Here is a 26,385-nt window from a genome sequence, read left to right as displayed (position 1 = left end):
AGAGTGTTGTATTCGGGCATGTTTGTAGCCTTACTCTTGCTAGGTTAGCTAGTTTCTAGCTGTTCCTCTTGTGCTGCCGTAAAAATGCCATGTTAAAAGACTGAGTAAGTCTCTCTGTGGCCCGAGACAGGACCACTTACAAGAACGTGACGGGGAGGTGTGTGTGTCGAAAAACAGAATGAAGGAAAGCAGACTAGCAGATCAGTTTTAGAGCTTCTCTTTAAGAAGTGAATGAGGAAGAGCAGCAGGCCATTTCCTTTTCTTTTCCTAGGACGGCGACGTCATGACCCGCCCTTCTGTGGCTCTCATTACCCGTCGCCTTTGTTGGTTGGGTTGGTTAGGTTTTGGCATGAAATGTGAGATTGGATAGTGAGGATAAGAGCATCGAAGTGAGCCAATCAGAGGCAGAGTTGGGGGGAGGCGGGGTCATGCCTTTGCCATCCAGGGAAAAAAACACATTGCGACCACTGTTGTTGTTTTCATCTTTACTGTGCCCTATTTGCTGGTAAATACCTCAATTATCTATTCATTATCTACATTCCTACGTTATTTTGAATGATCTGCATGCTTTGCTATATTTAAAGGGTTCAATATACTTGAAAAAAACTAGCGTTTCAAAAGAGGGACTGCGGTGCAGATGGAGGACTTGCAGACTGACAGGAAGACTCAACAAATGGTTACTTACCCAGATATTTAGGACGGATAGCGAGGGAGAGAGTGTAAGGGAGACATGTAGCGATAGAAATACACAGACCGGGGGGAGAGCAACAGAGATGGAGGCAGCAGACAGCAGCAGTCAGCATTTAACGTTTTTTTTTTTAAGGCTTTCTACCTTTTCTGTCACTCTTCCAGGAATGATTTAGCCTCGAGCCTAGCCCCAGGTTATATCCAGTCTCACTGAACCCTCTCTCTCACACACATCCCATCTCGTAAACATCGCGGAATCCGGCGACGCAAATGAAAGCCTCTGTTTTGATTGAACTACATGAAAGAACAACGGCTATTTAAAGGCACTTCGGCATGCAGAATCACGAGCGATCCACAGTTGGGGGTGGATAGAGCAGAAAAGAGCAAGTAGGGGGTGCGTTTGTGTGCGTGCCTTTCATTAGCACTTATAACCTAGTCAATAGACACTTTATTGGTTAACATGTCGCTATTGATTCATCGACCATTATAAGCTCGGCCGTTAAACGCCTCCCCGTGCTCAGCCTCGGCTGCTACTGTACGGGTGGAATCTACTGATCCCGTCACACGCACACCTGAAGCTCCTGGAAATAGAATACATTCACAGCCACGTCTTACTTTCACTCTGCCGTCGCCCCTAATCAAATAAACATCGAGCTCTTCGAGAGGTCTGACCCCGTCTGAAATATTATCCGGGTGTGCCGAGACCAAGTTCTTGGGAACCCAAATAGTGTCGAGCGTCACGTCAGTCATGATTTCAACAGCAGCACGTGTTTAAATAACTCCCTGCTTCATTTCACTGGGCTGATCCCGCCAGATCGCCACATGGCGCCGGGCCAAAGCAACCGGTGCACATCTCAGCAGGGGAAAAACATTCCAATGATCGAGACCGTCGGATTCGTCCACTCCGACTCTCGTCACGGGGAAAGCTGAAGCCGCGTCGCTCCGGAATTATAGCCGAGATGCGAGATCCATCATTTGGAAAGAGAAATATCCCCAAAATTATCACTATGGACTCAAATTTAAACTCCACCGTGAAATGTTATGGAGCATCGCGAGGCTTTGACTTACCAGCTGGTGACTTCACAGGGGATGTAAATATTTGTATATTCAAATTAATGAGCATTGACTATGAGATAGTTTTGTTTGGCAGTGCACAAAGCATTAAATTAAAAAAAATACTCGTAGCACTCGGAAAGATAGAAGCTCTGCATTTCTTTTATTTTGTATTATGACTTCTCCACCAAATTAAATGCAGCGTTTGAATGAAACGTCTCATTCATCAACCTCCCGCAACATCAGATGCTAAGAAATCCAGCACAAAAATGAATTATGCAATTCCGTCACATCCCCTCAGCTCGAGCTCATTCAAAAGGAGACAAAAATTGTCTCCTTTTTGGTGCTCGCGCATTTTTAAAAAGCTGTCCGGTCAAATTTGTCAGCATCTCGCCCAGATAAATGCGTCCCATTGTTTTTGTCCTCAGTGCCCAGGGTGATGGGTACAAATGTAGCTTTGTGTGGCGCAGGATTCTTTTTTTCTTCTTCTTCTTCTCTCACACAGATAATGTGATCAAGCCTGGATGAAGCTCCTATACTCTTTATACTGGAGGTATTTTTAGTGAAACACCACGAGATAAGGGGGTGGGTGAGTGAGGGGGGAATCTGGCCGCAGGATTTTGGCGTCTGTGAACACACACACACACACGCATGCACGCACACACACACATACACACACACACACACACATACAAGTTCAATGTAAGTTTTCTAAATAGAGATGAATATGAACAGATTTTTAACGAACAGCAGCGTCAAAGTAAGTGTGTGTGTGTGTGTGTGTGTGTGTGTGTGTGTGTGTGTGTGCAGCCGTCCCATGATGTCCTGCACACAGCTGTCACAAATCACAGCTCCAACGCCGCAGTCTCTGTATGTTGGGGTATGTGTGTGTGAGCCGTACAAGGCTGGAACACGAGACACACCCACCCACACACACACAGACACACACACACACACACACTGACGCCATTTAGGCACCGTTTGCGCGACATTAAAGACCTTTATTCTGTTTCTTGCGAGTCTTTAAGGGCTAATTACATGATTAAAAATGGCGGCCTCCATCCTGACACAGATCATCGCTGCCTGTGTATGTACTGCTGGAAACACACACACATACACACACACACACGCACACACACACACTCTGTCGCAGACATAAATCCAGCGCTTTTGGAGAGCGACATGTACGAGGTCCCCACGCTGCAGTATGAACAACGGATACAAACGTTTTTTTATGGAACTATATCAAAAGGACATTTTAGGAAACCCTCCTCTGATATTTGAATGCAAAGCAGGGCCTCGGGGTTTGAAGCTCGGCTGAAATGCCGTCGTAGAACCGCATTTACCTCAGATGACGGCTGTTTCAATGTCTTCACATATGTGTGTATGAGAGTGTGGTGTGCTTTCACGAGTGTGGCGACTCGTCGTCGTAGAAACACACAGTGGGCCGGTGGTGACTTAATTATTGCTTACTTTGTTTCCTTCCAGTATGCAGCTCCCTCTCTCTCTGTAATTCATGTTTTGTTTTATTGGCACGACATGCAACAGTGTTTATTGCCAAAGCAGAAGACAAGAACAGACACTGGAACAAGAATAAATAGCGCCGAAGTTCCATGTGGCGCTTTTGGAAGAAAAAAAGAAAATATTAAATTCAACGACTGCTAGTTGGTGAAGTGATGGAGCCGCGCGGTGTGAGGACACTCTGCCAGTCACCGTGATTTCACATATTGATCAGTTTTATTTTGAAAAACATTTGAGTGTAAGCGAAGAGAACCAGTTGGCCTTGTTCTCTGTGCCTGTGTCTCGTCTTGCATTGATTCCTTAACCCCCTCACTTCAAACTCTTCCTCCTGCACACGCAACCTGGCTTAAACAGGTGCATTGCAAATTGTAAAAAAAAAGTGAGAACTTGGGCGAAGGTAAATGATATCCTCGTCATGTTGTGTTGATTATTATCAAATGATTTTCTGCAAAAATTTAGTTTTTGGTGAGAAATTTCATCATCAAGAAGTTCTTCAAATATTAACATATGCACATGGTTATTAAGGAGTGTATGTTGAAGAACATGGGATTTATTATTTATTGTTTTTCCAGCCGTATCAAATTGGGTATCGAGAATCGTTGAATTCCACTGGTATCACTAACACTGCAGCACAATTCATAGTGGACTTTGACATGAAGTCAACACTGAAACCTCCATTCTGTAGATTCGGGTGGATCATTTTTTTTTATGTTTTGAGGAAAAACCTTTAACTCTTATCCTGACCTCGTCATAACTCCAAGGAGGCGAGGCAAACTTCCTTTCCTTCGACCTCCTCCTCGTCTCCTCCCAGGAACATTTGTTACTGCTGCAATTCTACACTTATTATAATAAGTGTAGAATTGCAGCAGTAATTTGGACAGTCACCCGCGAAAACCGACTTCACAAGGGGCCACATTTTCAAACGTCAGCGTAAATGACAACGATACCTGCATTGCTGCAGTGAAAACAGGCCTGTGTGTGTGTGTGTGTGTGTGTGTGTGTGTGTAGCCACATTAAAACATGTGAGCCTCATTAAATGAGCCTCATACATGGCGCTGTAAACATGCTAATATTTCTTAACGGCGGTCTCCTACATTGATATGCATGTGAACTCGGGACCGTTAACTCCCTCCACGCCACCCCACCGCCACTCATCAACAAACGCCCACCCCACACACACACACACACCCTAACCACCATCCTCCACCATATTACGGGGCCCCCCCTGGCTCTCTGTTTTTCCATTAATATCAAGTGATTGAGCGTAACATTAGCAGATAAAGCGGAGGCTAAGATGACATATACGCCGTGGATGGAGGAATTAAAGCCTAATATAATCACTCGGCCTTGCATTGGGGGGGCGGGGAGAGGGGATGGTAGAAAAACCATTGCTCGTCACTAAGCCTGACATTTTGATTTTCGACGTTTCTGGCACAGCGAGAGCGGCAGGAACAGATGGAGACCGATTTCTCTTTTAAGTAAAGAGATACTTATGTGATTGTTCAAAGGCTTCCCGTGCACACTTTAACCCCCGCACACAAGAAAAACTGCACACTTCAAACCAGGCATGCACACACACACACAGAGTATTGATCCTTTACCTCTCCGGAGGTGTGTGTGTGAGAGTGTGTGTGTGTGTTTGCGGGCAATGTGTCTTTGAGCTCTCGGTCCGGCTGGTTATTTTCAGAGCATAGTGGAGAGCCCATCAGTTTTTATTAGCTTAATAAATCACCTTTGTTGTCAATCAAGCAGCAGAGAATAATTGGATATGGTTGAAGCCTTGCGTGATGGATTATAAATCATTCAAGATTAAATTAAAAGATAATGCACAAACTTAATGGTTTGTGTTTTGCAGTCTAAATTGCCTCGGAGCAGTGCTGTTTTCCAGCTTTATTGCCTGCCGTTTTTCTTTCCTCTAAAAACCCCCTCGCATTTTACACCTTTTATTGCTCGGACGGAGCTTCGACGCTGCTTCATTTGGAAGGAAAAACATCTGTGTTTTTGTTTGTTGTACGAATCCATTTCTTTCTTTTTTTGGGGGGTGAGGGATTCTCTTTATTCCTTTACAAAGAAGACGCATTACTTTTTTCAGATGCAGGATGTTGTCAATGAGAGCATCTGCAATGACTTGGCACACGTGTTTTAAAGGCCTGATATCTGCCTTTGAGGGACGCTTGTTTTCAATCTGTTCTCAGCAGACGCACCTCGAGCCTCCATCAGCCGTAATCCCGCAAAACGAGGCGTTGTTGCGCAAGAGATGGAAGGAGAAAAAAATTAAAGATAAGATAGAAGACAGACACAGAAACAGAGAGAGAGAAGCAGGCAAGAAGAGACAGAAAAAGAGCTATATCATGTATATTACGCTCCGGCCCGGTGGATTTAAGTGTGTCCGTTTGCGTTGGAGCAGAGCCGGCGTTATCATAATCGCCTCCTGCCTACCTGACGGGACCTTAAAGTGATCCTGTCGTCTTATTTACACCCAGACCGCTGTGTGATTTACTCCCAAACACACACACACACACACACACACACACACACACACACACACACACACACACACACACACACACACACACAAACGTTCCCCCTTGCTAACTTCCCTGGCGAGGCCCAGTCGAGTAGGTCGGATGACATCTTTTGATCAGAGCTGTCCAAAGAGATCAGGGCAGACTGGCAGGTAATAGACACCCAGCAGCTAACCGGGCTGCAATGCAATGAGTGTGTGGAAGTATGTGTTTCTGACACTACGTGTGTGTGTGTGTGTGTGTGTGTGTGTACTTTCTTTTTTACCAAAGTTCAAAAGCACTGAATTTTTATATCCTCTGGGAGAATGGTGAAGACGAATATCGAGGGAATTCGAGGAAAAGTAAAGGAAAAAACAAAGGGAAGAGAAAGAGCAAAAACAGGGGTCCTATGTGTGTGAGGCGGACTGGAGGTGATGGAGGCAGAGAGAGAGAAGGAGAGGGAGAGAGAGAGAGAGAGAGAGAGAACATGGCAGTAAGGAGAGAGGGAGCTCACAGGACGAGTGGGAGGTATGAGGATGGGAGGGAGCTCGGAGGGGAGAAACAAACTGGAGATGGTGGAAATGATGGGTGTTGCTCAGACTTGCTTGGCTAACACTGCACACCCCGCTGGGTTCACACACACACACACACACATCCCTCTGTGGACGGGTGCTTATGACCCGAGGTCGCCCTGTGGGCTTTGAGAGTGTGGCTGCTTCAAGTGGAGGCTATCTGAATATCAAAGGGCCAGACGGAGGATCAATTACTGAAAAACAGTCGCCAACGGATATTACTTGTGTAGTGCGGGCCAGATGTTGTTGCCTGTGTATGTGTGTGTGTCTCTTCACACACACATACACACACATTGTATTTCAAACACTATCCCTTTAAGATGAGCAGTGCACATCACGCACACATTCAATTATCCTTTTCATTTAAGTTTCGATTTTCATTGGGGTCCCGAACACAGCGGCTGCCGACCCGGTTCTTATGTCACCTTTCACACCGTGTTCGACATTTGCGCGGCAGCGGAGGAGCGCCATCTGAATTCCACCTGAGGTCGCCCTCGTCCGCTCACACCGCTGGAATCGACAGCTTCTTTTTGTTGTCCATACGTCGCCAGATGTTTTGCTTCCCAGTCCAGCGTCTGCTTGGTTTCTCAGCCGTGTTTCTCGTGAGTCCTTAACGCGAGGCGGTACTCTTTGCTTCCCGGAGCCGTTTCACTCATTCCTCTCAAGCTCCCCTTTAATTAACCAGCAGCGGTGCAGTCAGAGCGGGGTCACGTAGAGGCTCGGTGCGACTGACGACAAGCGTCTGTTCCAGTGCGAGGGTGCAAAATAGTCCCCTCTCTCTCTCACGTGTGTTCAGTATGCAGAGAGTCGGACCAAGCTGGAAATACTGACTGGTACTCATTATTTGGCAAACTTTTTACTTACTTTACCATTTGTATTTACACGTTACTGAATTTGTCTGCTTTCAGACACAAACACACATTCATGCATACAGTTAAGAGTCCGTGTTTAGGTGATAAGTTCACTTTGTGCAGCACCGGACTCATTTGCAATGCTGCATTTGATTTGGACCCAAAAAATTGATCTGTTTTGCTAAATAAATACTGCACATGTATAATGTAGCACGCACACACACACACACACACACACACACACGCACACACACACACACACACACACACACGCATCAGCGAGTTTGTCAGTAGCTCTGGAGCCCAGGCATACACTGTGGTATTGGCACTGTAACAGCAGCATGTAAATACAGTGTCAGCAGCTCCCCAGCTGAGTGGCATGGGGAGATGATTAGCCAGGCTAACGCTGCTCACACACACACACACACACACACACACACACACACACACACACACACACACACACACACATACAGTTATGGACATTCGGGCGTGCTACAACAGCATCTGCTTTTCTGAATAATCGCAGTATTCCAGTGTGCTGCGACGCCGCCGCAGTCGCAGACAACCAACTAACTGTTACCACTCCAAATCTAATCTCCCCTTTTCACCCACCCTCTCTCTCTCTCTCTCTCTCTCTCTCTCTCTCGCTAGCACCACTGCCACTATGTGCTGTATATGCTAATATTATCTGTTTTTTTTAAAGGCATTTTGCATATTTCGTACTATCGTGCTGTTCATTACCGCTTATCAGCACAGAGCTCGTTCCTCATACAAATAATTCATATACGGTACACTCCTGTTAAAAAACAACATTTTAGAGCAAACAGAAAAGCAGGTGTAACCAACAGCCATTATTAAAGTAGGCTACAAAATAGTAAAATAGTAGTCCTGATAAATATATAATAAATATTAAAACTATGATTATTTCCAACATAGTGGTTTGTTTCATAATGTATCTAAAGTGTATGCTTTATGCTTTACATTTGATTACTATTCCTCGTCAAAGTAATAACAGCATAGTAGCGGCATTACGTTGACTCCAGTTTTGTACGAATACTCAATACATGCAAAAACAAAGAGGATTATCTATATGATTCTAATTATAAAAAATAGAGAATAATAAAATATTTAGGTCATAAAAAAAGTAGACGCACGACTCATCGCACCATGTTTTTATCTCGCAACATATACCGTGAATATAGCCACCAGTCTGGAAAGTCGCAGCTCCATTCGTCTGGGGGTCGATCGAACAACTCGGGATATCGATGACACGCCTCGCCGATCCCGAGGCACTCAGCGCACACAGCCGTGCACCTTTAACCACCCTCGCTGCGGCACACACACACACACACACACACACACACACAGAAGCCATCCCACCAATTTGTCTTTGCATGTCAAATCACAATAATTAAGTATTATCGATCTCAGGTTCAATTAACTTCATTAATGTGGGTTGCACTGGTGATTGGGGCGGGATGGAAAAGGGGGAGGGAGGGAGGGAGTAGAGATTATAGGATCTCATCAAGTGGGAAATAGCTGAGGGGGTGTATGTGTGTGTGTGTGTGTGTGTGTGTGTGTGTGTGTGTGGAGGGGGGCGGGCACAGATACACTCACACACTCACACATGGTTCATGTAAGAGAATCCTGGTGAGCCTGCAGCCATGTCTTCGGCTCTGTCTCAACAAAAATGTTTCCCTACTGCGACTCTGTGTCTCACGCACGCGCGCACACACACACACACACACGTACACACACACGCGCACACACGTACACACACACGCGCACGCTGAAACTTGCGTGGCCGAAGCCTAAACAGGCCGTGCTGACGTGCCTGTGTGTCTGATGGGGCTGTTAAGTGGTTATATAAGCATGATAAACCGTTCCCTAACATCATAACATCTGCAGAGTGCACAAGCATTTCCTCACTTTGAGCACCCGCCGGGAATACAGACACACAGTTCTGTGAAATCACAGCCTCGCGAGTATTTTTTTCGACCGCGAATCAAAACATTTCCGCTCGCTTGAATTCGACTGTACGTTCTTCGAGGTGTTCGCTGGTATAGCACTGGATTTTAAATCTTTCGCTCAGATGTCGAGAACAATTTCTTTCCCAGAAACAACCGTGGTGTTTGCTTGCCCCCGTTTATTTATTTTAAATCGGCGATCACTCCGGAATCTCAGATCAAACCGCCCTCTTCCAGCCTGCTGACAATTCATCTGGAACCCTCTCTCTCTCCCTCCACTAATTAAAAGAGCACCTGCACGCCTGGTGTGCTTGGCCCAACCTTCTTCGACTCCAGCGGTTAACTGCGTGTGTGTGTGTGTGTGTGTGTGTGTGTGTGTGTGTGTGTGTGTGTGTGTGTGTGTGTGTGCGTGGACGTGTCCCTTCCATATTTATCTTCGTATCCACGGGTCGTAGTGTTGTGAACCCTTGCAGCCTGGACACAAGCCAGCAGCCTTGGGGATCTTCTCTTCATGTCCTCGACCGTGTGTGAGTGCGAGTGTGTGTGTGTGTGTGTGTGTGTGTGTGGCCTAAGTCATTGTTGTGCCAAGTTCTTGCTAAAGAGAGAGTAGGACAATGAGCAGCCACTCATTTAGGGATTTTACAGCGAGTTCATAGATGGACAAAACTATGAAGTGAGGCAGTTGTCAGGAGGGGTATGTGGGAAGTAGGGATGTCACAACACCAGAAATGCAGTATCGATACCAATACTAGAAATATCACATGATTGAAGTGGATACAGCCGTGAAAAAAGAAAACAATAAATCCGATGCACCTCAAGTTTTTCGTCAAATCCCAAATTTCAAGATTACATTACATTACATTTGAACACTTCACAATACTGTTATGATTTACCTTCTATGATTGAACGCGTCATAATGCTACTCAATGCAACCTCCCTATGGTAAAGTACCAGGGCCAACAGCTGACGAATAGGACTGCCCGATCGGATGCCACCAGCTAACGTCAACTAGCTTTCCCCGTGTCGATTTCCAACAGATGTGTTGTTCACAATGTTTCATCATAAGGGACATTTTCAATCCATCCCCGGTACCTACGGTACGGTACGGTGGCGCTTAAAAAAAAGAAAAACGTGTATCGTCACATTTTGAGAATTGAGAATTTTGTAGTGGACTTGGTAGCGAAGCGTTGATTCTCGTGAGATGAAACACTAATTCTGATTTGTTACGAGAAAAAGAACAATTGAGAAACAAATAGGATTTAAAATTGGTGTGGGGTTGATTTTCAGTGTATTTGCGACCAGCCGAGACACACCGAGGAATCCCTCAGCACGCGCTGGACTGGCTGGCAAACGCAATGTTCTCTCCGATCCTCTTGCATGTGTCTCTATACATTCGCAGGTACACAGATGGACACGCGCACACCGTGTTCTCATCACACACAAAGGAAGCTAATTTGAAGCGGTTTTGTGTTTTTTAAAAGGAGATTTCACATTGATGTTTGGCCTTGATGAGAGCGCCGGGCTGCTGTGCTCGGCTGTTTCCTCAGCCGGAGCATTGTTCTCTTAAACAGCTGTCGTTTTGGCTGATTCAGAACAGATGGCATGTACATGTGGGTCTGCTCGGCTGCATGTATGTGCGGGCGGGTGGAAGTGTCTCCGAGACAGAGTGGGGGAGAGAGATGGGGAAGCTCTGAGAGAGGGTGTGTGTGTGTGTGTGTGTGTGTGTGTGTGTGTGTGTGTGTGTGTGTGTGTGTGTGTGTGCGTGTTTTATATCCGTAAATGTATAAACATGCACCTTAAATGCGTCAGGGTTTTTAAGATGGATGTACTTTGATACAATAAAAGACAAACAATAGTCGCTGGTGCAGAGTCGATAAGGGTGATGTGACCCTGCGCGTTTTTAAATTGCACATAACGGCACCTGATATAAGATACCATGTTTGAAGTGTTTCAAATGGATCCTTTTATGTTAGACTGAGCGCTGCAGCAGACTGCATGTTGAACAGAGAAGTTCCTGAGAACGCCCGAAGGCAAAGAGTTGTTAAGACTAGAGCAGTTACAGTACAACCGGTGTGTGTGTGTGTGTGTGTGTGTGTGTGTGTGTGTGTGTGTGTGTGTGTGATGTGTGATGGGCTCTGGGAAAGCTGTGTCTCTGTGCATCTGTTTGTCCCACGGTGGTGTGTCGTATCATCGCCGATGGCAACCGGTAGCCTGACAACGACAGAGACTCCTCTCTGTGTTGCTCCTGATGCACACACACACACACACACACACACACACACACACACACACACACACACACACACACACACACACGCTCAGTTAAAGATGGGAGTCGGCAAACAGCTTTAGTGTGTTGTATGATGTGGCTGGCAGGTGGTGTGGGCATTACTTGTGGAAGCCTGTATTTTCCTTTGTTTCCAAGCCATGACAAAACTGTAGGCCGGATACGGAGTTTTGTTTTCAACCCAGTTTCCTTGTGCAAATTTTATCTTTTGGTTATCTCTCTGTTATTTATAAGGAACTCAACCCTGCATTCTCATGTTGAATACAACACAATGATCATTTTTAAATGAGTTTAAACTTTTGCATGTCGTTGACAGTGGTAGACTGTGATTGACCGTGCGCTCGCTTTCCGTGCCACACCCGCCCCGCTTACCGGCTCGCTCTGTGTTTACATACCAGCCGAGATGAGCGATGGCCTGTTGCAGAAAGGAATGCCGGGCACAAGGGCACCGCTCACACACACACGCTCGTCTTCTTGGCCAGTGTAGTTGCTAAAACGAGAGGGTTGTGTATGCATGCGCCTGTGTGCGCGGCGCTCCCATTGATATTCAGAAACCCAGCCTTAATCACGAAGTGTGAACACGCTGCGTTTCTCATCTGATGTTGTTCTATCCGTTTGATAGACTTATTAACAAAATGAAACATTCACAGATTTACAAGCAGGCGAGGCTGTGATTTGTCTTGATACATATTTCCTCTATATAATTCCCATTGTATTATTCTTAAACTAGAGGGATTTGAATATAAATTGAAAGCCTCAAGCCCACTCCCGAAGCTAAACTGTAAATAATAACTCTAAACTTTTTCTAATCTTTGGTAATTGAAGCAAATGGGTTTTTGCGAGGAGAGATTTGTTGCAGGCAAACGTACATACATTCATTTTTATTTACGAGGAGGCGAGGGCTGAGCAGTGTAATGAGTGTAAACGCATGCTTAATTTAAATGGCGAGTGTGTCTGTTAGGGAATGCATTAGAGTCTGCAGAAGAAGCGTAAGACATATTAATTGACAGACAGGAACCGCTGTCTCCGAGGTTGATACAAGTAATTTATTACTTCAGAAACGAATGCCACCGCCAGAATGTGCTTCATTAATTTCAAATTTAGTTTTAATTTCAAGCTGTTGCCCCTTGAGAAGAATAAGGTGGCAAGTTCTGTTTGAAGCGACGTTTTTCCTCTCTGCATCCCTCCATCTTTCTCCTTTTTTCCCCCATCCTCCATCTCTCCTTCTTCGGCTATCTCTGGTTTTCTGCAGAACAAAGACCTGGGGGTGGAGAGAGAATGGGAGGGGGTGGCAACTTGATTCCAATTTAAAAACAATGTCAATGTAAAAGGGTGACGATAGAACAGGATTACTGCAACTGTTTGTGAAAGGAAATACTTTGTCTGTGGATGCCATTGGATGATTGCTCTGTTTTCTCTGGAAAAAGTGTGAATGTCAGTATCTTGTGTTTCGATCAGTGCCCTGCTCAGTGTAGAAACAGGAATACAGAGTTGAGAATCTCCATCATTAGATATGCTGTCAGTGTGGTTCTAACAAATCTCTCTCTCTCTTTGTTTTGTCTTTTCTCTGCCTGAGCAGCATACGTCCCTGAAGATGAGAAGGAAGCAGCCCTGTTGGAGGAGGACCTGGATGGAGACGACTCCGCTCAGGAAGGGGAGGAGCCTGCCTCCAAGTTCCTATGTCAGGACAAGGACTTCCTTCTCAAGGACAGGCCAGGATCCACTGGCTTCCATGACTCCCCAAACGCTGCTGACTTTTCTGGTCAAGAGCTCGACAGTGAGTCTCACCTGAGTGAATCCAGTGACCGAATGTCCGATTTTGAGATCTCATCTCTTAAAAACGAGGATGATATCATCCTCTCGAAAGACCCGTCGAATGCCCTTTCCATTTCTTCCTCCTCTGTCATGATGGCTGTTGCCAATGCTGCTGCCCCAGCAAGTGGAGACGAGGCCATATTAGCCACAACAGGTTCTGTTGCTGACAGCCTGGAGAAGATGAAGGCCATTTACACCTCCTTCCTGACCAACTCATATTGGTCCACACTGAATCTGAATCTGAGCCAGCCCCCTGCAGAAAAACCCCCTCGCAGTCACAGCAGTAGCAGTAGCAGCAGCAGCAGCAGCAGCTGTGGAAGTGGGGGCTATGATTGGCACCAGACAGCTATGGCTAAAACCCTCCAGCAGGCCTCACAGAACCACCACAACAGACTGGGCATGATGCAACATCCCACAGTGGCTGTATCCGCAGCATCTATAGAACCCAGCCTCTTTAGTACTGTCCAGCTGTACCGGCAGAGCTCAAAGCTCTATGGCTCTATATTCACTGGTGCCAGCAAGTTCCGCTGTAAGGACTGCAGTGGGGCGTATGACACCCTAGTGGGGCTCACCGTGCACATGAACGAGACAGGCCACTACCGCGACGATAACCACGAGACGGATAGTGAGGGTACTAAACGGTGGTCAAAACCAAGAAAGCGCTCTTTGCTAGAGATGGAAGGCAAGGAGGATGCACAGAAAGTTCTCAAGTGCATGTACTGTGGACACTCCTTTGAATCCCTGCAGGACCTAAGTGTCCACATGATTAAGACGAAACACTACCAGAAAGTGCCTCTGAAAGAGCCTGTTACACCAATGGCCGCTAAGATTATCTCCTCGGCTCGAAAGAGAGTCCCCATGGACCTAGACATCCCTAGCTCACCAGACTCTAATGGAGGCATCACACCTAAGCCCAACTCCCACAACGACTCTAATGACATCCTTCAGAAAGTCACCAATCCTTACATCACACCTAACAACCGCTATGGACACCAGAACGGTGCCAGCTATGCCTGGCAGTTTGAATCCAGGAAGTCACAGATCCTCAAATGCATGGAGTGTGGTAGCTCTCATGAAACACTACAAGAGCTCACTGCTCACATGATGGTGACCGGACACTTTATTAAAGTCACCAACTCTGCTATTAAGAAAGGCAAACCCATTTTAGAATCGTCCACCCCACCCCCCAAACCTATTTTAACGACTGAAGAAAAGTTCCAGTCCGTTCCCTTGGCTGCCACAACATTCTCCCCTCCACCTGCTCCAGTTCCTCCTCCAACCAGCATTTCCCCTATTGCCATGGTTGTGGAGATAAAAAAGGAGGAGAAGGAGGAAGAATGCACTAAAGAGTCCATCATCAACAATGGCAATCCCAACAAGGAGAAGAAGACAGGAGGTGAGGATGAGGCTGAGGAGAAGTTTGATATTTCTTCAAAATACTCTTATCTGACTGAGGAGGATCTGGATGAAAGTCCAAAAGGTGGTCTTGACATCCTCAAGTCCTTGGAGAACACAGTGGCCTCAGCCATCAACAAAGCCCAGAATGGAGCTCCAAGCTGGGGTGGATATCCCAGTATCCATGCTGCTTACCAGCTCCCAAACATAATGAAGCTCTCGCTTGGCAACACCGGGAAGGGCTCTCACGTCAAATACATGTTCCCTGGAGGGGATATTCTCTCTCCTACTGGTAAGAGCCAGCCTCTGATCTCACCTCCCAGCCGCCATAATTCTCCGCTACCCAAAAACAACTTCCATGCGATGGAGGAACTGGTCAAGAAAGTGACAGAGAAAGTGGCCAAGGTAGAGGAGAAAATGAGAGAACCCAGTGGTGTTGTGAAGGGATCTCCTTTGAGACGTACCACGCCGTCGCCCTGCAACAGCGAGGCAGGGGACTCGGCCCGAGGAGAGTCGCCCAAAGAAAATAGAGCAGGAAGCTGTAGAACTCCAGAGAATACAAGTGGGGCGGAAAAAGCAGGAGGCGATGGGAGTGGAGCTAATCACAGAGATTCAAATGGAGATATTTCGATGAAAGAGTCTGTAGAGAATGGAGTGGAATCAACTGCTGTGACATCCCCCCTGCCTGTCTCTCTGTGTGGCAGTACAGCTATCATCACAGACCATCCTCCTCCAGAACAGCCATTCGTCAACCCCCTCAGCGCACTGCAGTCGGTAATGAACGTCCACCTGGGGAAGGCCGCGAAGCCCGCCCTGCCCTCCCTTGACCCCATGAGCATGCTGTTCAAGATGAGCAACAGCCTGGCAGAGAAAGCAGCGGTGGCTGCTTCCACCCCACCAGCACAGACCAAAAAGCCTGGCAGTGACCGCTTAGACCGCTACTTCTACCAGCAACATCTAAACAACGACCAACCCATAGATCTCACCAAAGGAAAAAATGCTGACAAAAACAACAGCGGTGGCTCTTTGGGTTCAACGGCTCTATCTTCCACCACCACCACCCCAACTTCAATTTCTCCCTCCTCCACTGTCACTATGACCAAAGCCTCAGCCGCAGTAGCTTCTTTTATGTCTAGCTCCCCTTTGAGGGAAAACGCACTGTCGGACATCTCCGACATGTTGAGGAACCTGACAGAAAGTCAGGCGGTCTCCAAGTCCTCTACACCGACCAGCCTGTCTGAGCGCTCCGACTTCGAAGGTATCACACAGGAAGAGATAGAAGATATTTCTCCAGCTCAGAAGCGTAAAGGCCGGCAGTCCAACTGGAACCCTCAACATCTTCTGATCCTACAAGCCCAGTTTGCCGCCAGTCTGAGACAAACGAGTGATGGCAAATACATGATGTCGGACCTGAGCCCACAGGAGAGAATGCACATCTCCCGTTTCACTGGCCTCTCAATGACTACAATATCCCACTGGTTGGCTAATGTCAAGTACCAGCTGAGGAGAACCGGTGGCACCAAGTTCTTGAAGAACTTGGATTCAGGTCACCCAGTGTTCTTCTGCAGCGACTGCGCCTCTCAGATCCGCTCACCGTCCACCTACGTCAGCCACTTGGAATCCCACTTGGGCTTCCGTCTGCGAGACCTGGCCAAGCTGTCTGGGGAGCAGCTGCTCAGCCAGATTTCGCAACAGCATCATCAACAACGCCACACCAAAGGACTATCTGAAAAACTGCTCTCTACTTTTCACCAATCCAGCCACCCTTTACCCTCCTCTTTACCCACTTCCCTATCCTCTTCCTTACCCATCTCCCTGCCCTCGTCCTTAACCACTAAAACTGAATCCCCGTCACCCTCCCCCGACGACGACGACATCGCGGCTGTGCACCAATGTAAGCTCTGCAACCGGACTTTTGCGAGCAAGCATGCGGTCAAGCTTCACCTGAGCAAGACTCATGGGAAGTCCCCCGAGGACCATCTCATGTATGTGTGTGAGCTGGAGAAGCAGTAGCACTGGCTGGGGACAATGCTGTGTTATTTTGTAGTGGCTCACTCTTTCTTGCTCTGTCTCTCTTAAGCCTTTCACAGACAATTCTTTTCGAAGAGAAGAAAGGATTATTAACGTGATGGAACTGCACAAAGATGCCATACAACTACTGTTTTAGGTTTTGGCACATGGTTTTAAATTTTGTGTTGTAGCAGTTGTTGTTTGTTTTTTCCTGTGTTGCTGAGTGAGGTAGTCTCACTCTGGCCTAAGACACTCAATTTTAGTGATCTGCTTTGACAGGAATAATAACTTTTTTTCAAATTGTGCAGATGGGGGCTGTTGTCATTGAGAAAATACAGTATATGAAGGTTTAAAAAAAAAGAAGAGATTCTAAAATGAAGTGGCGTGTATTTTGAAACTTGTGTAAATGGAATTAAGTTCCTTTATATTTTGACATCACTGGGATGTGATAAGCTGCATGCATAAAAGAAACAGTTTAGTTAAACATTTTATAACTAAATCTGGGTGCACTTTCCATGTTTTCCTTTTTTTCTTTTTTTTATTCCACTCTTCCGCTCGTTTGCTCTCTTTTTGTTTTTGTTGTTTGTTTTTTTTGTGCTGGAGTCAGCATTTAAGATTTAACCCTCTGAGTACGTCAAAGCACTTCTACACCTAAGATCCAAACACTATTGACTCAAGATTTGAGATTGTGAATTATTGAAGCTATTGTGAGAATTTGATGGACAATGTGTGCATTGTGTCTGCAATGCCTGTTTCCCAGACAAACAGTATGTTACGTCTAATCCTAGACATGAAAGCATTTTATTAAAAGGAGATTCACTGCAAGGTTTTCATCTTGGGCTTAATATTTGTTTGAGTTATGTTCGCTGGACTTGATACAAGCATTGTAGTTATGTGGTAAAAAAAAAGAAAAAAAAAAGAAATCTTTTACTTTGGTCGATCAGGGACCTATATTAATTCAGGTCTGTGTAAAATATGTACATAAAAACATATTAACTAATTCCTGTCTAAATTATGCATAATTTCTATATTTTTTAATTTAAAAGGATTATGACTATCTGCTGGTGCACAGTATATGAAGACATAAATAAAATTGTTTTGCACAATAGTTTTATAAATGTGTTATTTAATCAAACGATACGGAAAAAAACATACGGTAGCAAAAGGATGACAACAGGTGAATCTTTTTATTCCCAACTCGTGCTCAAAGGGTTAAAGACTCTTTTTACCAGACACTACTCTACATGTGCCACTGTATGAACACTAAAAAAGATACTAAAGGTTGTACAAAAAAAGATGTTACTTTATAAAGATATTTCACATGTAAACTGTTATTTATAAGCACTCTTGGTTGTTTCATATTGTTGAATGCCTTTTCGATTGGTCCTATTTTTTGTTCTGTCTAATTACTCTGCCACAATTCCACACTGCAGCTTTATCTTTTTGGGATATGAAAGGTAACCATGGTTACACTAACCTCTTGAGTGACAAGTTCTGCTACATTTTTGGCAGTTAATTTGCTGAAGTAACTGACAGCTGCCAGGGTAGAGAAATAATTTTAAAAAAAAATCCGTATGTGTAAAATATCGGCATGTAAACAGCACAGATACTGTAATGCATTCTGTGCCGTTAGTCTTTTTTCATTTCGTTCTTTTACTTTTTCTGTTGTTGTTGTTCTTGACAATGAACCCCCATTATATGACTTCATATAACCTTGTTTTCTACTGCAGCATTAAAAAAAGGAAACTGTTTTTTGCAACTATGTGTGTATGCATCGTGTGTGTCAAGGCTATCAATTATGTGCGGGCTGTGCAGTCCCTAATGAGCACATTAGACTGGGAGTGTGTCAACGTCTGTCTGTGACGAGCTGCACACTAGTTTACAGTGAGTGGCAGCAGCGGGAGACAACACACACAGACACACACACACACACAGACACACACATCCAGACATGCAAACAGACACCATCATTTTGGGGCTTTCCCGGTAACCTCCTCTGTTGTCCTAGAGGCTTAGACTAAAGCGCACAGTGCATGAATACGACTGAGCCTGCAATAAATGGTTTAAGAAACGGTAAACAGATCAAGTGACAAAAAAAAAGTTTTATCAATTTATTTAGGAGGCAGAGGAGCAATCACACACCAAAAAGCAACTAAGCTCCATAGTCTTTCCACACAGGGTAGTATAAAGACACACACACACACACACACACACACACACACACACACACACACACACACACACACAGGTTTCCCTTCCATATCTCCCGCTCAATAATTACCTCCAACGTCCATTTTGTGACTATTTTCCCGCAAGGCGAGACACCTGGCAGACATGTTTGTTTAGGCTTCATGGGATACGACAACAATGCTGACAAGATGAGCCGGTCCTTTCAAGTGTTTATTTATTCATCATTTTTGCCTGTCCGGTGCCGCTATTAAGCAGGAATCGCGCGTCACTATCAAATGTGACGTGTGCTGCACAACGGCGTGACACAGATGAAGCAGATGGAGGACGAAGAGGTAGCAAGTTTGCAGGAGGAAGCGTTCCCTGAGAGCCGGCTCCCGTCCGAACGCTCGGCGTTAGAATCGGTGAACGCTCAGTGCGGATAAGGGAAAAGAGCACACAGAGGTGGGTGTTGAGAACGAGCACGACATGTCATCAACATGGACACAAATCTGCACACGCAAGCGCACGAGTAAGTTACATAAACATACAGAGCACGCGTGATGAAGTGAGACGGCGCTCTGAGTGTTCTGGAGCTACATCGCCACTTAATAAACCATGCAGAAAAACAACAACCGTAAAACACCTGCACACCTGCACAAACACACTCTGAAGGCCACCAAATTATCTTCTTTTCTTCACACACACAAAGATGCACAAAAGGCCAACACACACACACACACACACACACACACACACACACACACACACACACACACACACACACACACACACACACACACACACTTAAACAGCCAGGTAGAAGGACTTCATCCGCAGTGACAAGGTGCCACTGTGTGTGAAAATGTCAGCCTTCAACGGCGCAGCCTGAAGTCTGGCACCGTATTCAAGGCTCTCATTAGCCTCAAAGAAAATATGCGTGAAATTGAAGTGTAAGAAAGCCCTTTTCTCTCTCCCTGCCTTCACATCCGGCGAGCAGAGGCAAGGGGCTTATTAAGGTTCAAAACTAGCATGTAGGAGACAATGGGTACCGCCACTGTGATATGCAGACACACACACACGCTTGTGCGTACTCTATAAATATTACTATGTATCTCAGCGCAATCATAATATGCATTAAACCCTATTAGTTACAGCCAGTGAAGTAAAATGATGAGTAAATGCCGCCCTCCATTATGTGCACAGCGAAAGGGCAAACGTTGGTTTGTGTTATAATCTTTAAGGTTTGAGTCTCCATTGATTTGACAACAATGTGGTTACCGATGTTAACGGAAACTGCACTGTAGTAATACAAACCACACGTGCATCGTTCACCGGGGCACCGTGAACGCACCATGGTACAAGCCGTGAGTCTGCTTACAGCGGAACACATCAGGGCTAGGAGGTTCCATCCTGTCACATTGGATGAATAAAGAAAGCAGACGAAGTCAGTCATCGATTCTGTTCAACAGGGGGACAACTCAGCCGATTACAGAATGAGACATACATGATCAAATGTGGGCCAATGTAGTGGAAATCATTGAAATGATTCTAACTTCAACTTGACTGTCGATGGGGTCACAGCATCCAGAGGGAACGTTTGTGTCTCATGCTGAGACAAAAAGACTAATTACTGATAACTATTTTAAGATAAAGACTATACAGCCGGTATATTTAGCTACGAAATGACATTGGCTGCTTCAAGCTTTTTCAAATGCATCATTTTCCATTCCATTGGAAATAGGTATCATTTGAGCTTTTAGCTGTTGGCCTTCAAATCAAGTAATAAAAGATGGGAACCTATGCGTTTAGAACTCACTTTAGCATCTCTAGCCGGCACCACTTATGTCCATCTTGAAATTTCAATGGATTTCCTGCAGCCTCTTAGAACCTCGAGCACCACTGTCACTGTTTTGAGACATGACATGAAAATACTCATAACTGTCTGGAAACTGCGCAGCAATTAAACACCGTTGCTCCGTTCTGTGTCCTGTATGTAACACTGGAAGGAGGCTGTCAGCTGTAAAAGCACTGCACTGCCTGAAGCCGGCCCTGCCAGTGAACATTAACATCTTAATAGCGGTTTTTGGAGATTGTGTTGTGCGCCGGCGTACCACACCCTCATTGTAGCCCCACACAATGCAACCGTCAGAATCCCCCAGGAACATGGAGAGGGCCTCCACAGCAGTAAGCCGCTGGCGCGCATTCGAGGAAGGTGTGCCGCAGATCCAGATAGCTTTATCTAAAGCAGGGGGCTGAAGGGAGGGTGGGGAATACAAGCCCGGTAGATCCACCGCTCACAATGGAATCACGCGGCATAACACAAATAAAGCCGGGGTACAAGCAAACACGATCCCTACACAAAGACGCACAGGGAGAGCGACCTGTCCATCTCCCTTTCCCTTGATTTCTTTTTCTGTTCCCATTTCTCTTCTCCCCTGTTCTTTATTTCACTCGCACACACCGTCTTGAAGACACATTGCTACCCACAGGCCGCTGCCTCACACGCCATATTATTTATTTTTCCATTAAACGTAATATATCGTTCTTACTGGTAATATTTTATGCCGACGAATGGCACTTCTTTCAGAGGAGGCCTGAATAGATACGATTGGCCGATGCCCCCCAGGAATAATTTTTCAGAGCATGCCCAGCTTTGTTGATGATGACAACCCATTCCTGGAAAGCCAAACAAAAAGATTTGTACATTTATTCAGTAGAAATGTTGAAGGAACAACAAAAACAAAAAAGAATATCTTTTACTGAGTCCAAACAGACAATTCCAACAACAGACAGGACAGTCATTTGATGGATTGTAATCAGGACAACATTTGAATTTGTCCACTACTTTGGTTTATGACCAAATAGCTGCACCCGAAACTAAGATAAGAAACATGGGAAACATTTTACTCACCAAACATAATAATATTAGCATAGTCATTGTGAGCATATTAGCATGCTGGCAATAGCATTTAGCTCAAAGCACAGCTGTGCAAAGCTACAAGCTTACAGAGCCACTAGCATGGCTGTTATAGCCTCTGACAATGAAAGTTTGATATCTAAAACATTTCGGAGGTAGTGTTCAGAAATAAATAACCATAGTTGTTATACATAAAGCGATGAACGCTCAGGGTCATGGGTCAAACAAACACAGGACATTCACCCAGCAGACCACAGTTTGTGTCCCATGTGATACCAAGGAAAGTTGACTTATTTTGACATGTGACACATCTGACATACTTAACTAACTTAAACAACATAACATAAGTAAAGGAAATACGTAATTTCTGAATAACTCAACGCTGGTCTCCTGGTTTAAAGTCATGTGCTTGTTTGTTTGTTTGTTTAGTTTTGTACAGTTTTTACAGTATAGTCACAAGCCAAGTTGCATAAGGTTTTGCTGTTGCTGTGAAAAGTAACATAAATATTCTGGGTACATAGTTTTACAAGAGTTACATACAAAAACACATTTGTCTGGTTAAAAAATTAAAAAATGTAGACCCCGACTTGCTTTATTGAGGCTTTAATCTGTACAACAGTAAAGAAAATGCAAAGTTTCAACAAGCCTGTTTAGTCAGTTGATATTGATTGACTGGGGTTTCAAGTCAAAGAGGGCTTCCTAACACATATCTGCCGAGAGCCTCTCAAAGGGCCGTGTGCCTTGCTTCAGCATCGTCAGATTCAAACAGTCTACTGACCTGAAACGAGTCGGATTGATTTTCAGACAGTTTTACTGCATGCTTTTTTCGCCTTGTTACTTAAAGTCATTATTCCCCCGGAAATTCCGATGTTGAACTGTGGATTTAGCCGTGGACTCTAAAACAACCTTGTGCTCCACTCTGCAGTCAAACAAAAACAAAAAAAAGAATATTCAAACAAATTCTCAAGCTGCATCACTCAGACTTTTCCAGGGCTGCACTGACGGCGCACACTAATTATATGGAGATCAGGGCAATGCTGCTGTGTTTGATCTTATCCAAAATTCCATAAATACCAGCTGTCAATTGGGTAAAATAGTTTATGTAAGTCCTCCAGTGATAACTACAAGTGTGCCATATGGAGATACTTTGTGGTCATTAATTTCTCTCATTTGGAAACTTGAATAGCAGAGGTTTGTCAATGCAGCCTGGAAACATTGCAGCCATCACACTATTGGTAGCAGTTCCAGGTCAAGTTACAAACTCTTTATAAAGGTAAAGTTGCATTGAGTGAACACATTGTACACATGTGCACCACGGCAGCTTACCAAAGGGAACTCGTTCGGATGTAGAACATCAAAGAAGCACTCTGTGAGTCCAAAAGACCGCACACTGATTCGTGGTCTTCAAGTCTCTCAGCCATTAATTCACCAGAGCAAATCTTCTTGGTAACATCAGCGGGGTCTTGATTCTCTAATGTCTTGCTTTGGGAAAGAGTTATTCATTTGTACAACCGCCGATGTCTCAGATCATAGGAACGGCATATGTAAATAGTGTCTGAGCTGATTTCTGGGCTTGATTTCTGAAGACGACTATGGGAAGTGTGCCAAGAGACTGCGGAGCTGCAGATCAAAGTCTTACATCAGAAGCAGCCTGGAAGGTAGAGTCATGACATTTACTCGTTTTTTGTAATAAAATATTTACGAATCCTTACAAGGGTTAACTTTAAGGTTTCATCCTTGTGTGCTGCTCTGAATCTTCCTGGTGCATACAAGAATAACAAAAAACAAGGACACTTATCTATTTATTTAGCTGTTATACATTATCTAATCACATATACTTTTCTTACAAAAAATGTATACTCAATTGTCTGAATGTCTTTTATAATAATAAAATCATTGAAATGCTATTATTATTAGACATATGCATATTTTCGACATAGGCATCTATCTACCAGTGTCCTCATCATTTATCATGTTCAGGTACAAATGACATTTTTTTTTCTCATTTTGAATGGGTTAAACCACCTCGACAAATGTGTTAATTAGTGAGGAGTTGCGGTGCTCGTGGGCAAATTGTGTTATCTTTGGACAAAGCCAGGTTAGCAGTGTCTCCTAGTTTTATGTCTATTTGCTGAGCTAAACTAACTGGCTGCTGGACTTCACCTCATATAGTTTGTTCCATGAATGTGCTGTTGAACAATAGCACACTATGTTGACAGGGCTGACCTTTAAAGGAAGGGACATTCTAAGTGTGGTTAGCCATCAGTTATGAAAGAACATCTGACACATGTACATCTATTCAACGAACTGCTTTAACGTATTGCCAGATGTAGTTAGTCTGGCAAATAGTCTCGGTGCCTCTAAGCTAGCATCACCTTTTTTTGTGATACGCAAATTAATCTCACAGTGCCACTTTCTGGAATTGCAGGGCTGGTGAGGTATATATTATCTATTAAATCAATTTAGATTCATCATGAATTAAAAAAAAGAATGTTTTCTTTCTTAGTGGTGTTTGACAGGTCATTAAATGTCTACTTGTTTTCAATGTAATTCCTTCTTATAAATCAGGCTTGTAACGAGTTTGCATTAAAAAATTCTAAATTCATATAAATTGATAACTTTTAGGAAACTTGACCTCCCTCTTGTGATGTTCTTGCAGTGCACGCCCCCACGCTAACTACCATGTTTCAGAGTCTGCTGTGATTGTGAATGCATCCCTCACTGCTCCAACAAAGAGTCACTTAGTCATCATGCATGTTTGTTACCTGCCACATCGTGCATCTTCCGGGCCCCACGCGTTTCCAAAGCATCTTAAAATAACGCATGTGATGAATGTGCAATTTCTCTAATTTACGGCTGGCTGCCGTACTCAGGGCTGTGGGCTGGATGGAAATCGTAAATGGGGCTTGAACAGCACTCCTCACAACAAGAAATCAATATGCTATGCAGCCTAGAGAGGCGACCCGCTATCTACTGTGGCCGAGGCAACGCTTGCGGGGTAATTTCCTCTAAACGCTACAAACACAGCTCAGCCACTTCACCGACACAAATAGAATCCCAGTCACACGCTCTGACACACTACACTCGAGAAGATGCATGCTGAATGAGGTGCGTGTGTGTGTGTGTGTGTGTGTGTGTGTGTGTGTGTGTGTGTGTATGGGCTGACATTCAAGGAGTGGATGCACTGTGTACATATGGGAGTGTGTGTCTTCAGGGTGTTTTTGGTAGTGTATAGATGTAATTTGCTTGCGGGTAAAACATTTTTCCCAGGTAATATGTGGAATATGTTTTGCCGTATCAAAGGTGTTATACGACACATGCGATACACGCTTCGGTAAGTGTGTCTCTCTGTTTATGCACGTGCCAAACTGTTCTTCAAGCAAACACTCAATACTCAATCAAATGACTTGTTTTTATCACACAGTAAAATGTAATGAGAAAAACAGAAATGGATGAAAATGCATTCAAATGGATACATTGGGTCAGCAACAAATGGACTTCATTAACATTCATTGTCAATTTCAATCATTTTACGTTTTGCTTTGCCATGTGTCTCAATCAGAGGACATGTGTAGAAGTCCTTAGGGATCTGCTCACCTTGTACCCAAGCCCTCAGGAGGTGTGTCGGGTTTTAAAGCCAATTTTCTCAGTTGTCAAACAGTGGAATTACATTTCCGGCTTGCTCATTGAGCCCAAAAATGCTTTTTCCCCCCATAGACTTACAGTGGGAAAGAGGTATCTGTATATCAGCTGATATTGACTTTATATATTAAGCTATATCAACTTCTCGTCATTGTTGTGTTGCTTGGTCTATAGGCCAAACCATGCTGCAGATAATTTTGGCTTCATGCAACTTTAAATGAGAATGATCTGAGGCTCTGCCTCCAACACTGGATCCAGTTCTCTTTATACATCCACGCTTGTACCCTCAAATATATAACTATTTTTAAAAAGTGTCTTGAAGTCTAATTTCTCACGTCTCTAACAAAGGTTGGCCCCCGAAACCCACTAACTCGCCAACAACAGGAAGCCATTTCCCAAGTTGCAACATCATTCTATTTACACACCCAGTAGACACAGAGCATTGATACATTTCATTTGCATATACATTTCAGGTGACATGATGAATTCCTGTCCAATAGTCCCTTTAGTTCTGTTTTTAATTGACTTTCTTCTCTGGACCAGCCAAGATTTTCAGATGATGAAAGATCTAATGGGGTCAAACCTGAAACAGACTGAGACTGGCAATAAGAGAACTTCATTAGGATAAGTACATCAGTATCAGATCCTAGTAACATCATGTCAGTAATGAAATCTGCCCTACTGTTACGTGTCTGTGCTCATGTGCGTACATGTGAGTGTGTGTATATTACTGTCTTTAGGGACCTTATTCTCCCCAACAGAGCCTTCAGCACTGATAGTGAAGCTGTACTTTGAGGTCAGATGTGTGACCCCATTCAAAAGGATCAGCAGAAATATTGTTTAATAGACACGACAGAGCCCCGCTTTATGCTGACTGTGGCCTTTCCTGATATCAGTGCTCTAGTTTCTCTAAATTTAACATGAAAAATTTGAAGTTCGTCAACTCATGTGAAATAGAGGATGCATACCCTAAACGCTGTTAATGCAGTTGT

At 44.5% G+C, this 26,385-nt stretch overlaps 1 protein-coding gene across 1 annotated transcript in view; it reads left to right on the top strand.

Annotated features, from left to right (window-relative positions):
• tshz3b (teashirt zinc finger homeobox 3b) overlaps positions 1–16,668 on the top strand; it is a gene marked incomplete at both ends in the record, with an annotated part of 31,388 nt that extends 14,720 nt beyond the window's left edge. The window contains one exon of the mRNA XM_079217389.1: positions 13,025–16,668. Coding sequence (XP_079073515.1) covers positions 13,025–16,668 — 3,644 coding nt within the window. The remainder of the gene's footprint in view (positions 1–13,024) is intronic.
• Positions 16,669–26,385: the final 9,717 nt, after the last annotated feature.

Source organism: Taurulus bubalis, assembly GCF_910589615.1.
Source record: "Taurulus bubalis genome assembly, chromosome: 4".
Lineage (NCBI taxonomy): Eukaryota > Metazoa > Chordata > Actinopteri > Perciformes > Cottidae > Taurulus > Taurulus bubalis.
The sequence above is the reverse complement of the archived record's forward strand: the minus strand, read 5'-3'. Positions and strand labels throughout refer to the sequence as shown.